Source organism: Sinocyclocheilus anshuiensis, unplaced genomic scaffold, assembly GCF_001515605.1.
Source record: "Sinocyclocheilus anshuiensis isolate Anshui unplaced genomic scaffold, SAMN03320099.WGS_v1.1 scaffold431, whole genome shotgun sequence".
Lineage (NCBI taxonomy): Eukaryota > Metazoa > Chordata > Actinopteri > Cypriniformes > Cyprinidae > Sinocyclocheilus > Sinocyclocheilus anshuiensis.
In genome coordinates this window covers 1377196-1389582 of record NW_015551065.1, presented here as the reverse complement: position 1 = coordinate 1389582, position 12387 = coordinate 1377196, and the positions used below count along the sequence as shown (strand labels likewise).

Genomic DNA, 12387 nt, shown 5'->3' with positions numbered 1-12387 from the left:
TGTGTGTGTGTGTGTGTGTGTGTGTGTGTGTGTGTGTGTGTGTGTGCATGTTTTATCTTTTTTTTATTTTTTTTTATCTCTATCTCCTTTATCTAGGTGAGGAGGTCAAAAACCCTCAGAAGTCTATCCCTATAGGAATTGTGGCTTCTCTTCTCATCTGTTTCTTGGCTTATTTTGGCGTTTTGGCTGCTCTCACCCTCATGATGCCCTACTTACCAACTAAATGTTCAGAGTCCCTTACCTGTAGCCTTCACCTATGTGGGCTGGGATCCTGCAAAGTATGCTGTGGCTGTTGGATCTTTGTGTGCTCTCTCAACAAGGTGATGCAACACGTTGACCCATAAGACACTTATTATGCCAAACTCATACTGTTATAGGACTATAAAAAGCGGTGTTGCGTGATCAGTAAGATGATGGTAGAGAAGATGCTCATAAACTAAAAAGGAAAGCTGTTCATCAGTTTGGTGAAATTAGCATCATAAAATCAAATGTAGTATACATAATGCAGGACTCTATTGTCAAACACAGTTGTCAAAGGATTGATGTTGGCGCAGGATATATCAGAACAGAAGTTAATTATTTAATATATGTCAGTGGATATAGTCAAAACAGTCCTTTTTATCATTAACAGTCTGTTTTATTGTTTGGTTCTTTAGTCTACTAAACCACCAGTACATCCAGGTTCACTAGGTTCTCTATGGGAGATAAGTTTTTAACTTACAGTAGTTAACTGTACACAGTAAAAAGAGCAACTATGAGAAAGTAGCAAGTAATTTGCTCAAAAAGTGCAAAATGGTAAAAGAAATTACAAGGTTAAACTAATGAAACAATATTATAATGCAATTTGTTTACTACTCAACAGTCTGCTGGGGTCCATGTTTCCTATGCCCCGTGTGCTGTTTGCTATGGCCAGAGATGGACTGCTATTCAAACCATTGAGTAACATGAGTTCCAGACAGAGCCCTGTCATCGCCACACTTTCTTCTGGAATAATAGCAGGTAATTCTCTTTGAGAACACATGCCAGTGATACACCATGATAATAGTAACTAATCTACATGACATACCCTAGGTAACATCAAATCAAATCAAATCTCTTTATTGTCATAATTACCACACCAGCCTCTTGTCTTCATTTCATTTTTGGCTCTGTTATTCTGTTAGTGAACTATTTCTGTTTTTAGCAATAATGGCCTTGGTGTTTGACCTGAAGGCTCTTGTAGACATGATGTCTATTGGAACACTCTTTGCCTACACCCTCGTAGCCATCTGCATCTTAATTCTTCGGTAAGCTTCAAACACAATACATAATATAACGAAAAATCCATGAATGGTATCGTAGATTTTATGATTGTTGATTCCTGATGTACCAACACAGATTTTACAAAACACACAGAATATACATTCACACTGAAATATGTAATGCCACCTTAATTTACATAGCACACAATTTGATGAAAATTACATAATTGCCAAAATGTACTGTCAAATAACAGTTATCTCTTTTTCAACTGACAATTTGGGGGGGGGTGTATTCTTTGTCATTACTACAATGCAATTATGTGAACTTACGGAATGTCAAAATAAATGACTTTTCGAAGTGATGCTAATAACAACCCACATTCTTTTTTTACTCAAGTTCACATTTTCGAGACAAAGATGATGACATTATTATAGAAGGTTTTCAGCAGCTATTCCTCAGCAGTAATCAATAATTTGTCACATCTGATTTGGGTCAAGGACTTTTAAGTTTCATTCAAGGTTATTTTGTTCCTTTGCTCCCGTGTTCTGTGTTTACTTGCTTCCGTACGTGGTTTTCCCTTGGACTACTTTATTTAGATTATCTTCATTTTGTTTGTTTAATAAAGTGCATTTCGATTTTTATGATGGATTTAATAAACCCCTTAAACCATGGCTGTCCATTGGTGGTCTTCGAGAGTCGCTGTGCTAATTGTCAGATTTGGCCCTCCAGTTAAGCATTTCACTGTGGGGGGAAAAGGAAGGAAAGGAACACAATCACTCTGTGGCTCCCCAGAGCCTCATCACACCCGCCACAGACCCTGAGCATACACCCGTGACGATCATAGACCCTCAGTCAGAGGCCCATTCTGTCCTGCCATTCAGTTCGTCCTGGAAGCAGTGCCTGCTGCTTAGTTCATCTGAGAGCCAGCACCTGCTGCTCGGTTCATCTTGGAGTGCCCAGTGCCCACGTTCGGTTTGTCCTGGAGCCAGCACCTGCCATCCAGAAGCCAGAGCTTATTGACCTGGCCATCCAGGATTTAAGTCTGAACCTCTAAAGCCCTTCCTCCTCTACTGGTCCTATTCAGCTTGTTGGACTCTTTGATTCCATCCGGAGCCTTAGACATTTCTTCTCTGTTGGTCCTGTCCAGCTCTACACACTCTCTGGTTCTGTCCAGGTCCCTAGTCTTTTCACCTCCACTGGTTCCATCCAGCATCATAGCCTCTCTGGCTATGTCCAGGGCCACTGGTCATGCTCCTCTAACTATACCATGGTCATCATTGGCTCCTCTGACTACTCCTCACCAGCTCCTCAGTCCTCCGGCTCCATCGGCACAATCACAGTCTCCTGATCCACTGTGTTCTTTAGAGTTTGTGGCATCTGAACACTTCCTACCCTTAGGCTCCACCTGGGCCCTTCCAGCTCCACCGTGGCTGTCCGATCCTTTGTCTCCATTGTGGTCCTTCTACTGGGGCCCCTTGTCCTTCCAGCCTTGCAATGGTCTATTGATCCATTTCAGTCCTTCAGCTGTACCTTGGCCCTCCATCCCTTTAGTGTCACAGTGGCCTTTTTTTGGTCTCTGCCATTGATCTCTGTCCCACTGGCTCCACCTTGGACTTCTGATCCCTGGGCACTGCCTTGTTCCTCCAATCTGCCAGCTCAGTGGTCCTCAGTGCCTGTGATCTGGCTCTGCTTTGGTCTCCACCTCCAGCAGCTACTTCTTGAGCATTTGATTCCCAGGCTCTGTGATGATCGGCGATTCTCCAGTTGTGGTTCAGTCTTCCTTTCATTGGTTTCCCCAGGTTTCTCAGTATGCCCTTATTTGTTTCTGTGATTTCTGATTATGTTTGTCCCCTGTTTCTAGTTAAGTCAGTCAATATCCTGTATATTTATACTCCTCTGTCAATTGTATTTTTTTTCACAAGCTGTTTCGTGTGTTTTTCCCTTGGACTACCTTTATTTGAATTATCTCCGTCTTTCATTAAAGTACTATGTTTTGATCCACACCTCAGTTTCTCCTTTGTCTCACTTTCTACAGTGTACATCATTAGTATTTTCCCCCAAAACATTTTTTTTTGCCTGTGGTAGTACTGACAATGTGCAATGCACAATAAAATGGTTTATTGTACATTGCACATTTTCAGTACTACCAATTTTCACAATATCAGAGCAAACAAAAAATATTCAGAGCAAACACAAAAGACAGCAGTGCTTAAAGTACATTACTGACAATAATGTATCATCACCAACCAGAGCCAGCTGAGATCAGTGAAAAACCAGAAGTTCAGAAGAAATGGAATCCTTTTTCCCCCCCTAAATATGCATCTGCTTCAAGTTCTAAAGTTGTGTCTGTGCTAACCATCCTTACCAGTGAGTTTCAGTTTTTATCATTTCATGCTTCCATCTGATGAGTAAGTGTATGATTATGTTGAGGAAGTGTAGCTAATGCTTCCGTAAATTGGACATGCTGGCAGTATTTATTTTTCTCTTGTCTAAGAAAGAAAGCATTGTCTTAGAAAAAAAAACATTTAGGCCTATGCAGAAAATTAGAAATGTTATCATTCTTGCACAATCACAGAGAATGTTGGGAAATGTACTGTAGTTTAGTCGCACAAGCCTGTCTTCTCATAAACCAGCTAAATAAATAGTTTCTCCAAAAAAGCATTAGCACTTAAAAGTAGCACACAAAATAAATACAAACTACATATGCTACATTTTAATGATTAATACCAATTTGCTGCAGCCATAATTCTTTGTAAAAATACCCTAGAATTAATGAAAATACCAAGCTTAAAGGGTTAGTTCACTCAAAAATGAAAATTAGCTTGTGTTTTACCCACCCTCGAGGCATCCTAGGTGTATATGACTTTCTTCTTTCAGACGAATCCAGTCGGAGTTATATTAAAAATTGTCCTGGCTATTCCAAGCTCTATCATTGCAGTCAGCGGGTGTTGCAGTTGAACAGTCCACAAGTCGTCAAATAAAGCGCACGCATCCATAATAAAACGTGCCTAACACGGCTCTGGGGGTTGAATAATCGCCTCCTGTAGCGAATCCATGTGTTTTTGTAAGAAAAATATCCATATTTCAAACGTAATAAACACTTTTCTCTCACTTCCGGTATCTGTCATATGCGGAAGCCGTTCCGGCGGATGACGCAGCACGTCGGCGTTGCGTGATTAGTGACGAGCGCGGAGAGAGAACAAAACAAAACGCCGGTCATGAATTGGAAGTACAAACCGAGGATTTGCAAAGAAAAATGTCGGAGGATTTCGATATAAGCCAAGAGGAGACTGGTTTTCCTTTGCAAAAGTAAGGAAACTTTGCTTCCTTTGCTCCTATAAACAAACTCGCGAGACTTGTTGCTATAGCTGCACACAAATCGATGGCTGTTGCTTCAGTCGTTGATTCTGATGAAATGGCACTCCGGGCTGACTTATATAGCAGTTGGCTCCACCCCCTCTGGCGGGCTCGAGCGCCATTGGTTTGTGCAGCTACACAAACGTTAACAAATCAGGCTTCAGTAACAGCGTAAACAGGGGTTTCCCCATACAAGTCGTCAAAAGACGACACAATGCTCGTTCCCTTATCTCAGGGACCCGAGGTTGCGTGAGTAACCGGAGCGTTTGCTGGAAATTATGTGTGTGGTGGCGCTAAACTTGTAAATAAAATAATTTCGACATGAATGCAGCATTAATTTAGTTTGATTTATGGGTATTTCTATATTTTTTGCAATTTTATGCTACAAATGAAAAGCCACTGCAACTCCTGATCATATGAGCAGGTGTGTAGTAAAACATAGAAGCAAATTATCATAAATATCAATAATAGCCAATATCATACCAGGACAAGAAAATGAAACCTATCCAGATCAACAATCAAGTTAATTTAACCTAAATTTATGCTATAATGATTTCATGCTAACCCTCTTAATGTGATTTCTAGTTGTGTTTGCGGTTATCCTGAGTGTGATCATCACAAAAGGTGTACAAGCTGGTCTGATTGAGGAGTGGTGGATGATTTTGATGAGCACTTTGGTTTCGGTGGCGTTTGTCATGACTATCATTATTATTTGGCGACAGCCGCAGAATGGTACCAAAGCTGCATTTATGGTAAGCTGTCACTCACTGGGTGAAAAAAAACAACAACATTTTTTACAACATTTTAGCAACAAGTAATGCATAAAATGTGCATGAATGTGTTATTCTAACAGTGGTTCTCAAGTGGATTTGCTTTGGAGCCCAGATTTTACATTCGACAATCCAACACAGTACCAAAATAACAAAATCATTAATCAGTAACAAAAATGTCATTAAACTCAGTCATAAAATGTGTGAATATTACCATCAATACAGTAGGTCAAAATAATTTCCAATTTTATATTAACATGGCATACAGCAGAAATGTGCTTTACATCAATTTAACATGAAATAAACACTAGGCCAAATAATTAAACCCTATGCAATTTTGTCTTAAATTTATCCATCACCTGGTAATATAACAAATTTTCATTTAATTGCAATTAACATGCAGTTACGTGTCTAAAAAACTTTAAATACAGTTCGCATTCATTTTCTATTAAATTATATTATTTCTAAGTACTAAGTACCACTGTTGTTAAAGGGGTCATTTTCGAGAAACCAAAATTCCCTTGATCTTTTAACACATAAGACAATTACAATTGTACTATAAAAACATCCTGTAAGGTTCAGAACTCAAAACTTGCTTGTTAGTCTAAAAACATCTTATATTGAAGCCAGTCTGCCAAAACGACAGCTTTATGGAATGCTCTACTCTAAGATGTAATGGTGTGGATAAGCACTGCCTCCGCAGAGGAAGATGTAAAAATCTTGATAACATTATAAGTGGACCTCAGAGAACAGTACAAAATAAACAAAGGCAGTTCATGACCCCTTTAAGAACATTGAAATGTTCTGTTTAGAATTAGTTCAAGACTGCGTTGGTCTTCAGAAACCTTTCACATTTTTCTGTAGGTCCCACTTCTGCCACTACTCCCAATTTTCAGTACATTCATCAATGTCTACTTAATGATCCAGCTGGGGGGTGAAACTTGGATTCGCTATGCAGTGTGGATGGCATTGGGTAAGACAACATGACTATTTATATAGAGTCCTATATAAACAATTAAAAAGCACTGTCTGGAAATGAGTGTGAGAATGTGGTTTGGAGAAGGTTTGAAAAATAAATCTTATCAAACTCTTTCAATCACAATTTAGTCAGCAAACCTTTTACAACATTATTTAATTAATAGGCTGTATTAGTAAAAACTAAAAGGAAAGATTATAAGAATAGACAAATACACCATGTATTATTTTAAATTGCCAAATTAATGACATGCAATTTTTGCATGTATGAAAACAACCTTCACTGGACCAGGACCCATGTGATGAATGAACATCATTCGCAGGAGTGTTTTACCAATATTATCCAAACTTTTGACATATATGGCAATTTCAGATTAATCCAATAATTGTATATCATAAGTATAATTGTATTTCCTTACTAAACCTAGGCGTGCTCATCTACTTCTCTTATGGAGTGCACTTCAGTGTACAGAAGAAACGGAACCAGTCTTCCAAACATCCCATCAATGTTGAGACAATTGATGTTAAAATGGAGGACAAGAAAAAAATTGGATCTACTACACCAACACTACAAACCAAGTTTTAAAGCCAACATTAATGTCTAGTGCCTTGTTCCTGAGACAGAGAAACTACAATATGATTTTTGTTTCGTACTGAAATCTGAATTGGTATAAGGATGAATTTGTAACAAATTATAAAACCTGAGGAAAGTATGAAACTTAAGGGTAAGGTTATATATACTTTATATATTAGAATTAGTACCTTTGAATGTATGCCCCAGTGTCAGTAGTTATTAGTAGCAGCTTTTTTCTATTATATATTTATTGTTATTGTTACTAATCATAAAGCCTGTCGATTACACAGAAAATCAGGTACCACTGTGTATCAACCCATGACATTTCTCTTTCTTTGCCACCACTGGTATATTCAAAATGTAAATGTTCAATGGAAAAAAATATATAAATGGCCTTAGCTACCAAATATCATTGCACAACACCACACTATTTATAGTTAGTTATTATGCTTTGTGAAAAAAAACTATTTTTTTTATCTGTAAAAAAAAAAAAAAAAAATACTATGATTTTTTTTTTCTAGTTGAGCTTGAAGAGGTTGTGTAGAAAAATTGTAAGAAAAATTTCTTCATATGGCTCTGCTGTGGGCATAACCTTCTTCTTATGGGTCTTATGTAGCATAAAAACTTTTTCCAGACCTTTTTTCCAATGTTATTTATCTCATCTGAATGTACTCACCGTTGAAAAGCATATTGAACAATGTTTAAAATAAAATTATTTTTCAGTATGCCATTCAGTGTTGTGTACTGCAATATGTAGCAAGTGCTATTAATTTCCTTTAGAATAAAAACTTTTAACAGAGGAAAATGTAACCGAGTATACATTTAATATTACACAAAAAGGATTTCATCATATGCCTCACTTGTCAGGGTGTGAAACGGAGGACCCAGATACAGAACTGCCATTTATTGACAATAGAGACAAAGGCAGAGATAACCAGGAGCAAGCGAGCAACTGGACTATGCTGCAGAGAAAGTGATTTATCTGGACTAGACAGACTGACAGGCAAAGAAGAGAAAAGAACAGGACTAGACAAATAATCTGTAGAGAAATCCAGGAACAGTTCAGACCAACTGGAACAGGCCAAAAATGAACCAACTCGGTGAAAGATTGAATAAATAAGCTTTCCGTTGATGTATGGTTTGTCAGGATAGGACCATATTTGGCCGAGATACAATCTGGAATCTGGGTGCAAAAAAAAATCAAAATATTGAGAAAATCGCCTTTGAAGTTGTCCAAATTAAATTCTTAGCAATGCATATTACTAATCAGAAATTAAGTTTGAATATATTTATGGTAGGAAATGTACAAAATATCTTCATGGAACATGATCTTTACTTAATATCCTAATGATTTTTGGCATAAAAGAAAAATCTATAATTTTGACCCATACAATGTATTTTTGGCTATTGCTACAAATATACCCCAGTGACTTAAGACTGGTTTTGTGGTCCAGGGTCACATATACCCTACATAGTCCAGTCTAGTATATTGTACATTTGAGAGAATTACATTATTTGAAAGCAAAGAAATGTTGTGTTGTTTACAAATAATATGATTAAGCCAGTTGATCTGTTTTCCCATGGATGTAACCTCAGATTCCCATTTCTGGCTATCATTAATAAATCAAGATTTAATTCAAGTTTATTTGTATAGTGCTTTTAACGATACAAATCGTTGCAAAGCAGATTTACAGAAAATGTACAGAAAATATTTAGTAGTAGCCTATAAGTGGTATGTCAAGTTGATGTCCATATGGCAGAAATGTACAGAAGAAATCATGCAGTTAGTTAATGACATGTAATCAAACAGACGGTGAACACTATTAACAGTGATGATTATATGTTGCGATCAGGGTATTTGTGTTAGGAATTATTTAACGGATAAGTCACATCTGTTTTTTGTGACTTTGGAATGCTTGATTTTCTTTAAGTTATTCACTTAATTCCGCCAGGTGAAATGAGAAGCAGGAAAGTGAATGGGTTACTCAGACCACAATATAATTATGATAATACAGCCAGGGCCGTCCTTAGCTGACGCGGGGCCCGGTGCGAGGTAGGGAGCGGGGCCAAGTTTGCGATCAAACTTGTAGCAAAATTTGTTAATTTTGTATGTTGGTTCAGGGCTGGCATCATCTGAGGTCCTCTGAGGGGTCTTCTCAGGTGTTCGGTCATTTCAGATCTTCTTGAGGGCTTGATCCAGACTGAAGCTTGTGTAATTCCTACACTGTTAAAACTTGTCCCGTTAAAAAACAGTAAGTAACTGGCAGCACGGTTGCCAGCAAGTTACTGTTAAATTAACAGTGCCTTGCTGTTGTTGAAATTTACAGTTTGTTACTGTTTTTGGAAATACAGCATAAAGCTGTTATTTTCTACATTAACAGTAAATTACTGTCAAAAGCATTAACAGTTAATTAATGTTTATTTGCACTGTTTTAACTGTAAACTACAAATATGTTATTATATTGAGAAATGGACTGCTAAGAAAAAAAGGTGGAATTATTTTTCTAGATATTTCTTTGATTTTATGAATTACCCCTTAGAAGTCTTGCTATAAAACCATGTTTTAATACAATGTACAAATATAGCATTTGCAATTGCAAACGTGTATTTTGTGTAAAAGGAGCAAGGCAAAGGTGCACTCACCGGTTAAATCACAGTATAAAGACGGATGAAAATCCACATGTGCTCGCTGCAGTTTTCTGTTCCCAAAATACTGTTAAGTACTGTTTTCTTTCCTTCGTGCAATAAATACGGTAAAATACCGTTACATTTTGTCTACGTCATTTCACCAACCGTAAAAAAACAGTAATGCGCTGCTTTTAAACATAACAGGATTATACTGTTAAAATTTTGCCGTAAATTAACAGCAATTGTTAAGAGTGTATTTACCTCGGGATGCAAATTCCGTGGCAGAAACAGAGAAGCAAATAGAGTCAAAATTAGCATAGCTGCTGTTCCAACCAATCACAAATGATGTGTTCAACCCAAGCAAAAGAATGATAATTGATCAGATATAACTGAAGTACAAGGTAATGAGATACATTAGTGGACTTAGGTACTACCAAGAGTTCAGAGTTTTGTGACCTTAGGGAGCATGATGGATTGAGCATGATAGAAGACTAGTTAGATACGCAGGAACGAAAACCATTAAGGGCCTTATAAGTAAGTAGTAATATTTTGTAACTGATACGGAACTTAATAGGTAGCCAGAGAGACTGTAAATTGGGGTAATATGATCATATTTTCTTAGCCGCTGCATTTTGGACTACCTGTAGCTTGTTTACTGAAGTTGCAGGACAACCACCTAGCAGTGCATTACAATAGTCCAGTACCTGTAGCTTGTTTATTGAAGATGCAGGACAACCACCTAGCAGTGCGTTACAATAGTCGAGGTCATGAATGCATGAACTAGCTTTCTGCATCAGAAACAGGTAACATGTTCCGTAGCATTGCAATATTTCTAAGATGGAAGAATGCTGTTTTTTTAACATGGGAAATATGATTTTCAAAAGTTGCGATCTAATATAACACCCAATTTTTTGACTGTAGAAGAAGTGACATTACATCCATCTAGATACAAATTGTAATTAAGAGATTCTGTGTACTGTTTTTTTGGTCCAATAAGTAATATCCGAATTAACAGGAGAAAATAATTGGTCATCCAATCTTTTATATTTTTAAAACACTCTGTTAGCTTAAATAATTTAGATGTTTCATGTGGTCTTGTTGAAATATATAGTTGAGTATCAACAGATAGGACAGCTCTTGTGGCACTCCATACTTTACTTGCATTAATTGAGATGATTCCCCTTTTAAATAGACAAAGTGATAATGATCGGACAGGTATGATCTAAACCATCTTAAAGCCTGCCCTTGAATACCTGTATAGTTTTGTAATCGATCTATGAGTATGTCATGATCTATAGTGTCGAACGCAGCACTAAGATCAAGTAAAACTAGCAATGAGATGCAGCCTTGGTCTGACGCAAGAAGCAAGTCATTTGTAATTTTAACAAGTGCAGTTTCTGTGCTATGGTGGGGCCTGAAACCTGACTGAAATTCTTCATAGATACCATTTTTCTGCAGGAAGGAGCACAATTGAGCAGACACAACTTTAAAAAAATTTTTAGACATAAAAGGGACATTTGAAATGGGTCTTTCATTTGCCAGTTCACTAGGATCTAGTTGTGGTTTCTTAATAAGAGGCTTAATAACCGCCAGCTTGAATGGTTTTGGGATGTGACCTAGAGATAACGGCGCATTAATAATATTGAGAAGCGGTTCTTCTACAGGTAACAACTCTTTCAGTAATTTAGTGGGTACAGGATTTAATAAACATGTTGTCTGTGGTTTATTTAAACCACAAAGGTAAAGCATGACTTAAAACTATTTAATGTATGTATATATCAGGTGCTTTGACATAAAAGCATGTGTTTAGCATCTTCAAACTCGTGCTTTTCTCTTTCCTTCTCGCAGTTCAGAATTGAAATGAGGGAACATTTGATTATGGTACTGAGAAGCACCCCGTGTAATGATTGATTAAAAAAAATGAAATAATGAATGGTTAAAAAAAAACAAAAAAAAAAACGTTTGTTTCTACCTTGGTAGTGTAAGTGGTAATGTAGGAAATAGGAAATGTAGGCACCACTACTATCTTGAATTTGTGACACTGTTCTGGTTTATTATGCTTTTAATATAGGCAATATGCCTACAATAGCCTATGTTTCCCCTAACATAATTCGCAATCAATAAAATGCTTAAATGCTCAAATGATAGGCTACATCCAGGGGCGCCTTAAGATAACCAGAGGCCCCTGCTCTACAGCGTTACAGTAGGCCCCCCTGAAGAATATGCAAATGTTATTTTATATGTGATTATTCCATTTCTGTACCTGAACACATACAAACATAAAATTAGGGCTGCCCCCTAATAGTCGACTAATCGTTAGTCGACCAGAAGAGGCTTGGGTGACCAAAATTTTATTAGTCGCAGAACAAAAAAAATCCACGGGCGAAGTCATGCAGTCCGTGACGGACAGATCGTTAACGGCTAGTCTATGGTAATACAGTACATCGACGGGCAGGACATCCAAACGCTCGACTATCATTCATCGACAGGGGCGCCTAGATAACCAGAGGCACCTGGGTTACAGCTTTACAGTAGGCCCCCCTTCCCTAGATAACTTTTTTTAAGCTTCCTGACAATTATTTATGTCACTTTTTTTATTTAAATCCCTTGTTGATATGCCAGTTAACATTCAATTCACAACACTGTTCTGCATAAAATGTGAATATGTGAATATGCAAATTAATTCTTTGCCAGAAGGTGGCGCTTGTGGAACAGATACATAAAGTAAACATTATGTTATTACAGGCATGGCCGGACTTACCATTGGGCTTGAGTGGGCTGCAGCCCATGGGCCCCGCCTTGTAGGGGGCCCTGCCTTTGCCCGTTTACGTTTGTTTGATT

General features: G+C 37.5%; 1 protein-coding gene across 1 annotated transcript in view; it reads left to right on the top strand.

Annotated features, from left to right (window-relative positions):
- LOC107662098 (cationic amino acid transporter 2) overlaps nucleotides 1-6988 on the top strand; it is a 12235-nt gene extending 5247 nt beyond the window's left edge. The window contains 8 exon segments of the mRNA XM_074186910.1: nucleotides 97-212; nucleotides 214-320; nucleotides 863-999; nucleotides 1184-1288; nucleotides 3484-3609; nucleotides 5185-5351; nucleotides 6234-6342; nucleotides 6773-6988. Of these exon segments, the coding sequence (XP_074043011.1) occupies nucleotides 97-212; nucleotides 214-320; nucleotides 863-999; nucleotides 1184-1288; nucleotides 3484-3609; nucleotides 5185-5351; nucleotides 6234-6342; nucleotides 6773-6930 (1025 nt within the window). The 3' untranslated portion in view covers nucleotides 6931-6988.
- The last annotated feature ends 5399 nt before the right edge of the window (nucleotides 6989-12387 follow it).